General features: G+C 48.9%; 2 protein-coding genes across 3 annotated transcripts in view; both read right to left on the minus strand.

The window, feature by feature from the left end:
* enc3 (ectodermal-neural cortex 3) overlaps positions 1–7,891 on the minus strand; it is a 37,389-nt gene extending 29,498 nt beyond the window's left edge. The window contains exon 1 of the mRNA XM_067968471.1: positions 7,813–7,891. The gene's annotated coding sequence lies outside the window, so the exon portion shown is untranslated. The remainder of the gene's footprint in view (positions 1–7,812) is intronic.
* Positions 298–15,706, minus strand: pex11g (peroxisomal biogenesis factor 11 gamma). Of its 2 annotated transcripts, XM_067968473.1 has the most exons (5): positions 15,447–15,706; positions 12,801–12,979; positions 10,558–10,629; positions 7,813–8,068; positions 298–610 (listed from the first exon to the last, which is right to left on the minus strand). In XM_067968473.1, the coding sequence occupies exons 1-4, from the start codon at positions 15,684–15,686 to the stop codon at positions 7,840–7,842; spliced, it is 720 nt and encodes a 239-aa protein (XP_067824574.1). In that variant the 5' UTR covers positions 15,687–15,706; the 3' UTR covers positions 298–610; positions 7,813–7,839. The 2 variants fall into 2 exon arrangements, with proteins under 2 accessions (XP_067824574.1, XP_067824573.1); XM_067968472.1 differs by lacking the exon at positions 298–610 and having other exon boundaries at positions 5,293–8,068.
* Between the last annotated feature and the right edge of the window lie 880 nt (positions 15,707–16,586).

Genomic DNA, 16,586 nt, shown 5'->3' on the forward strand with positions numbered 1-16,586 from the left:
ATGCGCAGGTTTCAGCCGCTGGAGAGGGATTGGGAGGAAATTTCCTCTCCGGGTCCCAGGCTATGGGGAAAGAGCAGGAGAGTGGGACTAACTGGATAGAGACGGCACAGCCACGAAGGGCCGAATGGCCTCCTTCTGTGCTGCACGACTCTATGAAATGACAGCATCCCTCCCTCAACCTTGGCTCAGCACAGACCTGGGATCGAATGCAAGATTTTCCTGGTCTCTGTGGTTCTGTTCAGACTGGGTGTTGAGTTTTTCCCGTGATGTAGCCACAACACACAGCGGGATACGATGAAAAGAACAGAGTTTCTGTTTTAATAAACGGAATTCACAGAATTTCACAGCATTCATAGAAAATCGTCCCCCGCTCTTTCCCCATAGACCTGGAAATGTTTCCTTTTCAAAGCGACTGAGTAGGTGTACAATGGGGAGTCAATTTTCTGGCAGACTGCCTAAGATATTCTGATTTACTGTTACCTCACCGCTGGCCTGGTTTTGGAAAATCAGGGCTCATGTGGATACCTGGGAGTGTTTATAAGGCAGTAATCTAGTGTGGAAAGAAATAAAAACAGAAAATGCTGGAGAAGCTCAGCAAGTCAGGCAGCATCTGTGGAGAAAGAAACAGAGTTAACGTTTCAGGTCAGAACTGGAAGATGTTAAGAGAGTTAAAGTTTTTGAGCAAGTTCAGAGCCAGGGAAAGGAGTGGGGGGGGGGGGGGGGAGGGAAGGGGAGGAAAGAACAAAAGGGAGGGTCTGTGATAGTGTGGAGGACATGAATAAATGACAAAAGGGATGATGGTGCAAGGCAAGGAAGGTGGTAATGGGACAGGTTAAGAAACAAAAGTTTGATCAGGAGTAGCTGTAAATGGCAGCAGCAGAACCATTACCAGCACTCGATGACCCAAAAACCAGTCCATCACCGGCATCTCCACACCAAAAAACAGGAGCAGTGGTTATGATCTGAAGTTATTGAAATCAATGTTGAGTCTGGAAGGTTGTAAAGTGCCTAAACGAAAGATGAGGTGCTGATCCTCGAGCTTATGTTGAGCTTCATTGGAACAGTGTAGGAGGCCGAGGACAGAGAGGGAGTGGGAAGGGGAATTAAAAAGGCAAGCGACCGACAGGTCAGGCTCACGCTTGCGGACAGAGCGGAGGTGTTCAGCAAAACGGTCACCCAGTCTGCGTTTGGTCTCCCCAGTGTAGAGGAGACCGCATTGTGAGCAGCATACTAAATTGAAGGAAGTACAAGTAAATCGCTGTTTCACCTGGAAGGAGTGTTATGGAGCCCTGGACGGTGGGAAGGGAGGAGGTGAAAGGGCAGGTGGTGCATCTCCTGCGCTCGCACGGGAAGGTGCCGTGGGGAGGAGAGCGGGTGATGGAAGAGTGGACCGGGGTGTCGCAGAGGGAGCTGCCCCTTCGGAACGCTGAAAGTGGAGGGGAGAGGAAGATGTGGGATCGCACTGGAGGTGGTGGAAACGGCGGAGGATGGTGCGTTGAATGTGGAAGCTGGTGGGGTGGAAGGTGAGGACAAGGGGGACCCTATCACGGTTCTGGGAGGGAGGGGGAAGGGGTGAGGGCAGAAGTGCGGGAAATCGGATGGACACGGTCGAGGGCCCTGTTAACTACAGTGGAGGGGAATCCTCAGTTGAGGAAAAAGGAAGACATATCGGAAGCACTGGCGCGGAAGGTGGTATCGTCAGAACAGATGCGACGGAGATGGAGAAACTGGGAGAAGGGAATAGAGTCCTTACAGGAAGCAGGGTGGGAGGAAGTGTAATCAAGATAGCTATGGGAGTCGGTGGGCTTATAGTAGATATTGGTTGACAGCCTGTCCCCAGAAATGGAGATAGAGAAGTCGAGGAAGGGAAGGGAAGAGTTGGAGATGGACCATGTGAAGGCGAGGGAAGGGTGGAAATTGGAAGCAAAGTTGATGAAATTTTTCAGTTTGGGGCGAGAGCAGGAATCGCCAGCAATACAGTAATCAATGTACCGGAAAAAGAGGTGAGGGAGGGGACCCAAGTAGGACTGGAACAAGGAATGTTCCATGTATCGCACAAAAAGGCAGGCATAGCTGGGACCCATACGGGTTCCCATAGAGACACCTTTTATTTGGAGGAAGTGAGTGGAGTCAAAGGAGAAGTTGTTCAACGTAAGAACAAGTTCAGCCAGGCGGAGGAGGCTGGTGGTGGATGGGGACTGGTTGGGCCTCCGTTCAAGGAAGCAGTGGAGGGCCCGCAGGCCGTCCTGGTGGGGGATGAAGGTGTTGAGGGACTGGACGTCCATGGTGAAAAGGAGACGGTTAGGGCCGGGGAACTGGAAACTGTTAAAGTGGCGGAGGGCGTCAAAAGTGTTGCGGATGTAGGCTGGAAGAGACTGGACAAGGGGAGAAAAAAAAGTCAAGATAGGAGGAAATAAGTCCCGTGGGGCAAGAACAGGATGAAGCGATGGGACTCCCAGGGCAGTCCTGTTTGTGGATCTTGGGAAGGAGGTAGAAGCGGGCTTTGCGGGGTTGGGAGGTTGGAGGCCGTGGAGGGAAGATCTCCAGAGGAGATGAGGTCAGTGACGGTCTGGGAAACTGTGGCTTGACGTTCGGCGGTGGGGTCGTGGTGCGGGGGAGGTAGGAGGAGGTGTCGGAGAGCTGGCGTTCAGCCTCCGCAAGGCAGGGGTCCGTTCGTCACACAACAGCGCCGCCCTTGTCAGCAGGTTTAACGACAGCGTCGGGGTTGGACCTGAGAGAACGGAGTGCTGCGAGTTCAGGGGGAGGTAGGTTAGAGTGAGTGAGGGGAGCAGAGAGATGGAGACGGCCGATGTCACGCTGGCAGTTCGCAATGAAATGATCAAGAGAGGGTAAGAGGCCAGAGAGAGGGGTCCAGGTGGAACGAGAATTCTGAAGACGGGAGAAAGGGTCAATGGAAGGGGTTGGGGGTTAGAAATAATAAACAGCACAATCAAAGCTCAAGGAGTTCTTAAAACTGTCTTTACTCTGATAAGATTTCAGCCTTGTAGTGAGTCCCATGTGTCTTTTGATTTCATATAACGGTGTATGTACTGTGACGATTAATCAGTGTATTATCCTGCTTTTTAATTACCCTTTTAAAACATCTAGTTTGAAGTAACTTGATAATTGAGTTATTTTATAATTAAGCCTTCTGGTATTCCAATATTTACCCCCCCCCCAAAGATAAATTCCCAAATTATCGACACGGCAGCGGTCCGCCGGCATGACACACGCGTGTGGCCCTCGTATGACACTTGGGGTGCAGGTTAACTCCTTCCACCACTACACCTTGTGAAGGCAACGACCGCACTCGGTGTGGAATTCGACACTTCGGGGCCGTGACGGCTGAAACTCGGGTGGGGCTGACACAATCAGCTGGAGTCAGAACAACAGAGGGTGAACACTGGGCTGCCGGCGGGTGGGACAGGGCTGGGAGGGATTTGTAAATGTGGATGAGGAGTTTGAAATCAGTGCATCGATTGGGGGGCGAGGGGTGTGGCGAGGACGAGGGTGATTCCGGCACGGGTTCAATGGGCCGAATGGCCTCCTTCTGTGCTGTAACCACTCTACGATTCTATGGTAGATCAACGGGGGTTAGTGTTGGGTAAGATGCAATTCTTTTGCCAACTATCTTAAATCTGACCCTCCTGCTAGTGGGAACAGTTTCTCCCTATCTCTCAAAACCCTTCATAACGTTGAACATTTCGACTAAAACCTCTCTCTTTGACCAAGCTTTTCGTCACCTGTCTTAATATCTCTTATTTTATCTGGTAACGCTCCAGAGAAGCCTGCTGGAAATACCAGCTTTTTATTTCCAGATTTTCTTCCTCTCAAACTGCTGCGGTGGGATTTGAACTCACATTCTCTGGATTGCTATACCAGTAATAGAACCACTACATTACCGCAGCCATTTGTTCAATTTATCTATGCCCCTAGAATCTCAATAAACTCTCCCCTGACATTTCTTTTTCAAGCTTTTTTGTTTGAGGACGAACAAGGCTCCATTTCAGTCAAGATATCGTGCACTAGTTGCCGTAGCAACGCATTGGCACAATTTACAGCGTCGCGTCATGGTTGTAAATAAAGCCAACACACAACAAAAAGGATTCGATGAAGAAGGCACTCCTTTAAGACCTGTATTAACAACTCTAGGGGCCTCTTGGTGAAGCAGCAACAAAGGATAAACACACAGAAGGGGCCTCTTCTCTTTTCAGACGCTGCGTGTTTCCAATAGTTCTTGCTTTTCATTTCAGCACGTTGCAGCATTCACAATTTGCATTTAGACCCGATACTCAGTAGGAAACCTGTGAACCTGCTTTTATGTTCTGCTGCTGGCTCTCAACGTTCGAGTCTCCTGCAGAAACACTAAAGGCACCTTCTCACGTTTGACAAATAAAGAAGAAAAGAAAGATTTGCATTTATAGAGCGCCTTTCACGATCTCAGGACATCCCAAAGCACTTTACAGCCAATTAAGTACTTTTGAAGTGTAGTCACAGTTGTAATGTAGGAAACACGGCAGCCAATTTGTGCACAGCAAGATCTCACAAAGAGCAATGAAATAAATGATTAGATAATCTGTTCTAGTGATGTTGGTTGAGGGATAAGTATTGGCCAGGACACCAGGGAGAACTCCCTTGCTCTTCTTCGAAATACTATCATGGGATCTTTTAAGTCCACCTGAGAGGGCAGACTGGGCCTCGGTTTAACGTCTCATCTGACAGACGGCACCTCCGACAGTGCAGCGCTCCCTCAGTATTGCAATGGGAGTGTCAGCCTGGATTTTGTGCTCAAGTCTCTGGAGTGGGACTTGAACCCACAACAATCTGACTAAGGTAAGAGTGCCACCCACTGAGCAACAGCTGACAGTGCCAGCGGCTGGCAAAGTACAGCTTAAAATAAAACACAGGTCTCCCCGGGTAGTTTACTCACTGTGCACTGCACAAGATCCATACGCCAGGAACCAATAGCATTGAACAATATAAAAGCAGCTAATAACAGGTCTGTTTCTCGTCCTCTCCCACCCCAAGTTACAATTATTTTAGTTGCTGTCGAGTTAATCCTGTCAATTCAAAGTCACTTAATTTAAATTATCCGATAATTCACATTTTTTAAGTCACACTTTGCTGTGTTATTTATGTTGCTTAACAGTAATGATTAGATAATTCAGATTTCTTTAGTGCAAAAGAGACGACTTTAAATTCTACAGCCTGCTAATAATTCAAAGAAGATTGAGGGCACAAAGCTTTATAATCAGCATCAAAAAATCCCCAACAAAGGGGAAAAAGTGAAACTTGAAATAAAAGTGCTTTTATTGAAAAAAAAAGAAAATTCCATTTAGATTCTCTGAAACTTCCTTCTTTACGTCGTAGGTTTTCAAACTTGGGCCCTAGGGCTCCTCCCCAGACGAGGTTAGATTTCTGTCCGTCTGTTATCATTTTCTACATTTGTTGATTGACAATTGTCATTTTTGTTGCGTGTTGTAATAAAATTAATTGTTTCCTGCAATGCTAGCTGTCTGTCTGTCTGTCTGTCTGTCTGTCTACGGGCAGCTGACACTGTCTTCTGTAAGTTAGGACAGGGAGGTGGGAGAGGGTCCCTGGGAGACTGTTCCCCTACACAGAAACGTTTGAAAACTCTGAGCAATAGTACACAAGCTGGCTCTGCCGGAGTAATTTAAAAATAATTACACCTGGAAATAAATTTTGTGATGCTACTTAGCCCAGTATCACAGGAATCAACACCAATTTAAATGGAAGGTTCCAGTGTTTGCCAAACCACTTTACAACTCCGGCAAACGGCGTTTAATGAAGTGAAGTTACTACATCAAGAAGTTGCCCAGTTTTTATTTTTACCTGCTCTTTATCCCTGCTCTTCTACCGAAAGCAACGAATCGTGTCGTTGGGGGGTGGGGGGGCCCCTCCAGTAACTATTCTCTGTGAGTTTGCCTACACTAGGAGAGTCGGACGGACGACCTCGCAGTTGAGTCCGATCTCGGGGTAGATGGTGAGACACCATTTCCCCTGGCCGGAGAGTCTAGAACCAGGGGGGCATAGTCTCAGGGTAAGGGGTCGGCCATTTAGGACCGAGCTGAGGAAACATTTCTTCAGAGGGTTGTGAATCTTTAGGAATTCTCTACCTCAGAGGGCTGCGGATGCTCAGTCGTTGAGTATATTGGAGACTGAAATCGATGGCTATTTGGGCACTAAGGGAATCAAGGGATATGGGGGAAAAGTGGAGTTGAGGTCGAAGATAAGCCATGATCTTATTCAATGGCGGAGCAGGCTCGAGGGGCCGTACGGCCTACTCCTATTTCTTATGTTCGACCTTAGCCAAAGCCCACACATGTACATTTCCAGCAAGGTACCACCGGATCGTGACCGAGAGTGGGACCCTGACTGATTCTTCTACTCTTTAACCCGGGGAGGGGGGGGAATATTGAGCCCCCACCCCAGGGTGAGGTTAACTAACTCAGCACAGAGCAGGAGGTCTAATCCTAGGCCTTCCTGTACCGGTGCTGCAAAGTCACGGGGAAAAGCTCGCAACCCACGTTTCTTCAGGTTAATCTGCAGTTTTCAAAATTACTCTTTGTTTCCTGTCACGTACCTGCTCTCAACAAGCAGAGGCGGCGTCGGGGAATAATAGTGATTAAGAGCTGCAGTTGCCGAGGGGACTGTAACCGTTGGCTGAGTGAATATTTGCTTAGCCACTTCACTGAGTTTCTAAATTTGCACCCAACTGAGAAATGTTTTGATGAGGGTTAAGCTTACTGAGATTATAGGAGGCAGTGAAAAAAAATTTCAATTCTGCACTCCATTTTAAAAGAGTCATGTTACACTGGACCTTTAAAACATGGAGCTGTTTGTCTGTTCCGCCCTTCCTCCACCTCCAACCATTTACCTGCCTCAGCCCTTAGGAGGGTCCCTGGTTCCCGATCACTGTGCAGCTGCTCCTGCAGCTGGGAGCGAAAGTCAGGCAAGGATAGGCTGGGGCTCAGCAGTGATGGTGGCCAAGGTTGAATAGCGCACTTACGTCCACCGCCACACGCGATAGTTCGGGAGCGGCACCAGAGGTCTGTCAGGGCCCGTGGAACTGTACTGCAGTGAGAGAGGAGCTGCTTTTAGGAGAGGTCCAGAAAATTGACGGTGGGAGCGGGGCGGGGCGGGGGTGGGGGGGGGGGGGGGGGGGGGAAGAAAAAATACTTCAGCCTTAACTGATAATTAACATCAGGTACCTTCACTGATCTTGGGGGTGGGGTGGGGGAAGGAGGGGGGGTCACATTATTGCCGAAAGTAGGCAAACAGTGGAAAGGTTGTCAACATGGCTGAGTAAAACCAAGACAATTCGTGGGACTAATTGGACAGCTCTTTCAAGGAGCCGGCACTGGCATGATGGGCCGAATGGCCTCCTTCTGTGCTGTGTGATTCTGATTCAATGGTAATGGGTGGGGGGGGCGAGGGGTGTGGATTTGCTAATCTGGGTCCAATATTCAGGCATAGATTTGAGATTGGGCAACTCCTTCGAACGGAAGCAAAACGGAGGCTCGTCAGGTCGGCCGGTTAACGATAATCTTGGAAACTTGGGTGCAGAGCCGAGGTTTCACCGGGATAAATTCACGGTGCTCTTGCTTCACCTCGCGGCTGAGGTCCAGCCCGGGGTGGGGTGGTGGAAGATTGAAACCGCAGGTGGCCCTCTCAATGGCACGGAGACAACTCGCCCCCAAAAAAAAAAAGACACAACGGCCTCCCCGCCCCGAACACGGCGATAAAACGAGCCGCCAGCACATGAAACCGGCAGGCATGGCGCCAGGTTACCGGCTCAAAGTCAGGTGGGCTCTCCTCTCACGGGTCCTTGGCGCTGTCGCTCCTGCAGGACATTTGGCAGAGGCCAATCGCCGAAGAAACCGTCCCCATTAGTCCGACCAACCACTCGGGGAACTTCCCTGCCCACAGGAAGCCGGGGGGCATCCAGTGGACGGCGTTTGCCAGGTCAGCCAGGCTGCTGACGATATTCAGAACTTCCGCCCGCATCCGAATCCGGTACGTTCTTCTGCTCAAACTATTCGATTCTCTAGGGAGTGAAATTAAAAAAAAATAAAAATAGCATTAGGACAGTGCCTGCTGATAGCGGTGAATGCACAGAATTTACACCACAGGAACAGGCCCAACTGGTCTGTGCCGGTGTTCATGCTCCACATGAGCCTCCTCCCATCCTACTTCATCCATCTCTATCAACACATCCCTCTACTCCTTTCTCCCTCATGTACTTATCTCGTTTCCCCTTAAATGCATCTATGCTATTTGCCTCAACTACTTGTGATAGCGAGTTCCACATTCTCACCACTCTCTGGGTAAAGAAGTTTCTCCTGAATTCCCTTTTGGATTTATTAGTGACTATCATATATTTACGGCCCCTAGTTTTGGACTCCTCCACAAATGGGGACATTTTCTCTACGTCTGCACAGGCTAAATAGATCTGGTCACCAAGGCTGGAGCCTCGGTCATCTTGCTGTGCTCCTAGTCTCCTAGGAACAGGAGGCCATTCAGCCCCTCGAGCCTGTTCCGCCCATTCAATTAGATCATGGCTGATCTTTATCTCAACTCCATTTGCCCGCCTTGGTTCCGTAACCCTCAATACCCTTGCCTAACACAAAAGGTTATGCCCCCTTGTTCTGGACACCCCCAGAGGAAATAGTTTCTCTCAAATCCCAGTCTCCCAAAGGGACTCAAATCCAGGATCCAGTAAATCCCAAACCCCCTTGACAGGAATGGAAACCGCCCTGCCAGTAATACACCTAGAGATACTGAACCGTGCCTGAGCCTCAGCGTAAGTGTCTGCACATGACAGGCAACGTGTAACATGCTGTACGTACTGTAATAGGAACAGGGGTCAGCCATTCAGCTCCTCGAACCTGTTCTGCCATACAATTAGATCATGGCTGATCTATATCTTAACTCCATATCTCTCGATGCCGTTACCCAACAAAAATCTGTTGTTCTCAGTCTTGAAAGCTCCATTTGTCCCACAGCCTTTTGGGGGAAGAGAGTTCCAGATTTCCACCACCCTTTGCGTGATGCAACAAGATGCAAGAAAGCATATAAACTGTGTACATCTCCCAGTGAGTGAGGCACCTGGCTTCCACCTGTTGCTAAATCACAGAAGACTAATGCAATTTGTATACACATCTGCCAATAAAGCTTTGCCTCAACACAGCCTAGTGTGCTTTTATATAATCTGATTTACAATGCCCCAAGGACCCCATAATTGGCTGGAATGTAACGGAAGTGGCTGCGAACACTCAGGCGGGGTAGTATTTATCAAGATCCTCGTGGGGTGGCGTATGGCGCATCGCAGCAGGGCACCATGAAATGTTTCCAAACCGACACCGCGGGAGGGGGTACTAATCAGATGTCACTTCCCTGCAACAAGGGAAGGACAAAAATAATTGTGTGGATTCTACAAAAGAGAATGACAATCATAAAAATCTCTTCAGACTACTAAACTACCCCTTTGCATTTTTCCCTTCTCTGTATAAAGTACCAATAATCTGGGGGAAGTTGTCTAATTACTTCTCATATAACCCTTGACTGGTTACAAGAAAAACTTGGGTGTCAGGTGATGGCCCCCCTCTCACCTCTAACTCCCCATTTCAACCTTTCTCATCTTTCCTTGTTTTCCTATTAAGACCCCAACTGTCACACCCTCTAAGAGGGTACGGTAGCATAGTGGTTATGTTACTGGACTAGTAATTCAGAGTGAGGCATGAGTTCAAATCCTGCCATAGCAGCTGGGGAATTTAAATTCAGTTAATTAAATAAAAAAATCTGGAATAAAAAGCTAGTATCAGTAATGGTAACCATGAAACTACCGGATTGTCGTAAAAACCCATCTGGTTCACTAATGCCCTTCAGGTCTGGCCTATATGTGACTCCAGACCCACAGCAATGTGGTTGATTCTTAACTGCCCTCTGAAATGGCCTAGCAAGCCACTCAGTTGTACAATCCTGCTTCATGGCGATGGCTCACCGCTTCTCAAGGGCAATTAAGGATGGGCAATAAATGCTGACATTGCTAGCGACGCCCACGTCCCATGAATGAATTTTAAAAAACCCTCTATGACCCAACTCCGGATCCTAACTGTGTTTGAGGTTGAGCGATATCACACCATGTCCTCTCTGACTCATTCTGACCCAGGCGCTTGATACTGTGAAACTCCTCAATCTTCCCTTTCAAAACTTTCAAAACCAAAAGTGGGCCACAACTATCACTCCTGCCGGATTTATTTCATTTCAGACTCAATGTTCTCCTGCAATATGGCCCGCGCATTTCTCAATTTAAAAAACCCATTTTGCGCCCAACATTTTGCCTGGAAACAGGATGTTTTTGGACTCAAGTCATGTGATAAAGTTCACCCATCCACCATGTTCTGTATCTTCACCCCTGCCCCCAGTCAAAGTTTCCCTTTAACCGTAAGTCTGATACGTGTCCTTGTTACAGCTGCCTGCACAGCTGCATCTAGTTACAACAGCCGATATAAATAACCATGTTTTTCACCGTACTTTGATCCGACGTAACCTTCATTTTGGCTTCCCCTCAGTCTCCTCTGCAGCAGCTGCACAACTCTGAAGGATCTGTCAGCGATAAGGAGAAGGGGAAAAGCAAATTATTTAGGCCTCTGTGTTTATTGACTGTGTAGATATCAGGAGCTGGAACCTTGGACGGTTTTTACTCCCCCCTCCGTCCTCAGCACAAAACTGGTAACTAAACCCGGCCAGTATGGCTCAGTACAACACCAGGCAGTGGCTTTATCCACTAGGCCGGGAGTGTTCAACTCTTTTATCTTTTCGGGGTGTTGAGGTGCATATCATGGAGTCTCAGGGCGGGGCGGGGCGGGGCGGGCGGAAAAAAAGAGGGGAAAGTATAATTCCTTCTTCCCATTAATCTGCAGGTATCCCAAGCTGTTTACACTAATAGATCTCGATGTTGTCAGCCATGGCTCAGTGGGTAGCACGCTCACCTCCGAGTCAGAAGGTCGTGGGTTCATAATCCCAATCCAGGGATTTCAGTAGAAAATCTAGGCTGACGCTCCCAGTGCAGTACCGAGGGAGTGCTGCACTGTCGGAGGAGCCGTCTTTCATGTGAAAAGTTAAACTGTCACCTCTTCTGCCCCCTCAGATGGATGTAAAAGATCCCATGGCACTATTGGTGGCCTGGCCAATATCTATCCCTCAATCAACATCGCTAAACAAAACAGATTATCTGGGAATTATCTCTTCGCTGTTTGTGGGATCTTGCTGTGTGCGGGATCTTGCTGTGTGCAAATTAGCTGCTGTGTTTCCTACATTACAACAGTGACTAGACTTCAGAAGTACTTCATTGGCTGTAAAGCGCTTTGGGACGTCCTGAGATCGTGAAAGGTGCGATATAAATGCAAGATTTTCTTTTTTCTGACTTAGCATTTAACAACCGATGAGGGACTAGAGCTAAAAATAGCCCTTCCCAAACCTCCATGGCACCAAAGTTCAAAAAGGTCAAATCACGAGTGCAAGATATAATCACAAACAGGAATGGCTTGCTTGGGGTTGGCGGATCAATTACCAGACTTTCAAAACCAAAAGTAGGCCACAACTATCACTCCTGCCGGATTTATTTCATTTCAGACTCAATGTTCTCCTGCAATATGGCCCGCACATTTCTCAATTTAAAAAAAACCATTTTGCGCCCAACATTTTGCCTGTAAACAGGATGTTTTTGGACTCAAGTCATGTGATAAAGTTCACCCATCCACCATGTTCTGTATCTTCACCCCTGCCCCCAGTCAAAGTTTCCCTTTAACCGTAAGTTTGATACGTGTCCTTGTTACAGCTGCCTGTTCAGACCTGTGCATTCGGTCAATGAGGAGAGGGGTGGGGGGAGCTGATGAGTTTTTGGTTACAGTAAAGTCAGCACCCAGGATGGCTCAGTGGGTAAACGAACCTCGTGACACTGCTGCCCCGTATCCTAACTCGCACCGAGTCCCGTTCACCCACCGCCTCTGTGCTCGCTGACCTGCATGGCTCCCGGTCCGGGAACGAATCGATTTTAAAATTCTCATCCTTGTTTTCAAATCTCTCCATGGCCTCGCCCCTCCCTCTCTCTCTGTAACCTCCTCCAGCCCCTACAACCCTCCGAGATCTCTGCGCTCCTCCAATTCTGGCCTTATGCGATTCCCGATTTTAATCCCTCCACCATTGGCAGCCGTGCCTTCAGCTGCCTAGGCCCTAAGCTCTGGAATTCCCTCCCTAAACCTCTCCGCCACTCGCTCCTTAAAACCTATCTCTGACTAAGCTTTTGGCCACCTGTCCTAATAGCTCCTTATATGGCTCAGTGTCAAATTTTGTTTGATAATGCTCCTGTGAAGTGCTTTGAGACGTTTTACTGCATTAAAGGCGCTATATAAATGCGAACTGTTGTGGTGCTGTGCCAAACACGTCAGTCAGGTCTCAGGTTCAGTTCTCAGTCGGTGCTGAATTAATGGACAATGGAGAGCCTTCAGTGGATGGAAGGCCTGAAACTGGTTTCACTTGTGCAGACAACAATGAGAGAGAAAAAAAAACAATTTCAACCTGGAAATAGAGGTGCCCTGCGTTTTAAACCAATAGTTGTTTGGAGCCTGCAGTTTCCCCTTTCAGCACCCATGGCAGAAGGGAGCTCCTTTCTCTATAGGCGACAGAAAAAGGAGAGGGGAGGGGGGGGGAAGAGAGAGAGAGAGAGAGAGAGAGAGAGAGTGTGTTAGAATTTCAACTTAAATTGTGTCACTCACCGCAGAGCTCCCAGTGCCAGTGACACAGCCCACAGCGAGTTACTGAGTGTCCACCACTTGTCCGATTTGATGCTGAGGATCTTATAGTCTGCAGCCCAGGCCAGATGTTCACAGGGGTAATAGAGTTGGTCTGCCAGGTTCACAGTTATGGAGAGCAACCGCACAATAGCATCTTCCTCCTACTCGACAAATGTCAGAACAGTAAGAAATCCTAAAATTGTCAAATGTTAATGTTTATATAACGTATTTCACATTAGGACACCCCAAAGCACTTCACAGCCAATAGACTACTTCTGAAGTGCAGCCACTGTTGCTGCACTGTCGGAGGTGCCATCTTTCGGATCAGACGTTAAACCGAGGCCCTCTCTGCCCTCTCAGGTGGACGTAAAAGATCCCATGGCACTATTACAAAGAGCGGGTGAGTTCGCCCCGGTGTCCTCATCAATATTTATCTCTCAACCAACGTCACTAAAAACATCATCTGGTAATTTATCTCATTGGTGTTTGTGGGATCTTGCTGTGCACAAATTGGCTGCTGCATTTCCCTACATTGCAACAGTGACTACACTTCAAAAAGTACTTAATTGGCTGTAAAGCACTTTGGGACGCCCTGAGGTCCGGCAAGACGCTATATAAATGCAAGTCTTTCTTTCTAAGTAGGGAAACATGGCAGCCAATTAGTACATAGCAAGCAGCAAATAAATAAATGACCTGATAATCAATTTTTTGGTGGTGTTTGTTGAAGGAGAAATGCTGGCTGTAACATCAGAACTCCCTGTTCTTCTTCAAATAGTGCCATCAGGTCTTTTACACCCACCTGAACAGGCAGATGGGACCTCAGTTTAACATCTCATCTGAAAGATAGCACCTCTGACAATGCAGCTCTCCCTCAGTACTGCACTGTACTCTCAGCCTACATTCTGTGCTCAAATCTCGTGGCTTAAACCCGCAACCTGATGACTCGAGAGGTGAGTGTGCTACCGCCTGAGCCCAAGCTGATACTAACTACATTAACGGAAGGCAAGAACCTCCATTTGTCATGGTGTGGATTAGATGACACAGCTCTGGGCTGCACAGCTTTAACCAGCAAGGGACTACGCCAAACATAATGAAATTAAGAAGTACAGGAGGAAAAGCCAGCCTTGACGGTAGAAAGATTTCCTGTCTGGCATTTTGTCCATTCGTGGTAAGAATGTTGGCAAATGATCGGGAAGTTGGTTTAAGCTCAGTTGGTAAAGGTACTAACTGAGCCATTCGGGCAAGAAAGAAAGAACTTGGATTTATACAGCACCTTTCATCTCAGGACGTCCCAAAGCACTTTAAAGCCAATGAAGTACTCTTTCAAGTGTAGTCACTGTTGTAACGTAGGAAATGCGGCAGTCAATTTGCACACAGCAAGATCCCACAAACAGCAATGAAACAACTGACCAGATAATCTGTTTTACTGATGTTGGTTGAGGGATAAATATTGGCCAGGACTCCCCTGCTCTTCTTTAAAAAATGCCCTTGGATCTTATACGTCCACCTGAGAGGGCAGATGGGGCCTCGGTTTAACATCTCATCTGAAAGATGGAGGTCCCAGGTTTGACCCTTGATCCATGCAGAGTTATCTGATCTCAGCTGAGCACTGGAAGGGATGCGACAAATGCTCGTAGCACTCCTGGTCTAGGGAGCGTTGAAAAAAGTTGCAGCCATGGCTCCTGCTCCTAATCACTACCCAGTGAGGCTGGGATCAGACTGTGCTGTGATGCACACCATGGTCAAATAACCTGCCATCACTCACCATCTAGCCTCACACGCAAAGAACATCTACTTAGGTGAGGTGCCAGAGAGTGACAATCGACCATGAAGCTCTAGCCCAGCAGAAGTCACTACCTTCAGGGAAGGAGGGTGAAAATTAGAGAGGGAAAAAAGTCCTTTTGAAGCCAACTGACCAAGCAGCCAGGATACGCAATTCGAATTGGAAACGATAACTATTTGGAATTCTTCTCATTTCAAGCACCTTCGTCTAGACGACTGAAGGATTCAAGGGAAGCTAGATAAACACGAGGGAGAAAGGGGATAGAAGGATATGCTGATAGGGTGAGATGAGGTAAGGTGGGAGAAGGCTCGTGTGGAGCATAAACACCGGCACTGACCAGTTGGGCCGAATGGCCTGTTTCTGAGCTCTACATTCTATGGAAGACTGTCCTCGAGACAGTCGGGGCTTTGGATTGGGGAAAACTGAAGCTCGATGCCTCAGTTCCACATCAGGCTGTGGGTTTACCAACTACCTGAGGTCACCATGTCATCCTTCAGTATTTTAGCCCCTTCGTGACGCATCTTAAGGCTGTTTATATTCTAGCCCACCCTGACCTACATCACTGCATGGGTTTCACCATCGCCCCGCCCCTCCTCCCGCAGGCCCCGCCCCTTCAACCCCTCCCCTCAGAGACCCACAGGCTCCTCCCACACTCAGGCCCCGCCCCTCATCCTCTCAGGCTCCTCCCACACCCAACTCCGCCCCTCATCCCGAGGCCCCGCCCCTTACCCCCTCAGGCTCCTCCCACACCCAGCCCCCCTCACCGCTCAGGCCCCGCCACTCATCCCGAGGCTCCTCCCACACGCAGGCCCCCGCCCCTCATCCCCTCAGGCCCCGTCCCTCACCGTGGTCCCCAGCCCGTACTCCCGCGAGTACAGGTACATGGAGAGATCATCGAAGAGCCGCAGCACCGCCCTGCAGTTGCTGAGCTCCTGCGAGACGAGCAGCAGCCGGCGGCCCAGCTCCGGGCGGCTGCCCGTCGAGGTCAGCAGCAGGCCGCCCAGCAGCCGCGAGCTGTAGCACATGGTCCGCACCAGCCGGTCCCGGCCCCGGTACGACTCCAGCGCATTCGCCACCGCCTCCATCCTCCGGGGGGGGGGGGGAATGGACTTCACTCCGGGGCCCTGGCATCAATAAACGCCACGTGGGTCCCGTGATTGACATCTGTGCCCGCCAATCACCAGCTCGTTTTTCCTGACTGACTGCCCACTTCTGCCAATCGCATATCACAACACCTTTCTGACGTAACTGTCAACCAATCGAAAGGAATGAAGGAGGGCGGGACATCCTCGGTCCCATGGCGTCCGGTGTGCGCACGCGCCAACTGTCACCCGCGCGACGTGCTATAGTTGCTTAGCAACAAGCAGCGTGCCGGGGGGGAGGGGGGGGGGGGGCGGTATTGTCCATTGGACTCTTAAAGGGATTGTTCAGATTTTATTTCGACCACAATAAAATGACTCCTCTTAAAGGGGAAGTGAAGTCCAGGGAAATTCCTTTTTAATTCATTATAATTCTCCAGTCCCTACTCAAAAATATATCTGTGAGAAAAATTAATTGATCTGTTTTTTAAAGAAACATTCCTGATGAAGGAAACACACCCAAAATATCAAAACCTGCCTTTGCCACCTGATGCTGACTGACCTGCTGTGTCTTTCTAGCACTATTTTCTGTGTTAGCCGTGGCTCTCAGTGGGCGGCAGCTCTCGTCTCTGAGTCAGAGCGTTCCGGGTTTAAGTCCCACTCCAGAGACGCTTCACTGCAGTACTGAGGGAGTGCTGCACTGTCGGAGGTGCTGTCCTTAGGATGAGACCTTAAATCGGTGCCCCATCCGCCTGTAAAAGATCCCATGACACCATTGGTGTCCTGGCCAACGTTTATCCCTCAGCCAACACCACCAAAAACAGATTATCTGGTCATTTATCTTTCAGCTGCTCATGGAGTCTTGCTGTGTACCTACGTAATAACAGTGACTTCCCTTCAAAAAAA

Source organism: Heptranchias perlo, chromosome 29 (assembly GCF_035084215.1).
Source record: "Heptranchias perlo isolate sHepPer1 chromosome 29, sHepPer1.hap1, whole genome shotgun sequence".
Classification (NCBI taxonomy): Eukaryota; Metazoa; Chordata; class Chondrichthyes; order Hexanchiformes; family Hexanchidae; genus Heptranchias; species Heptranchias perlo.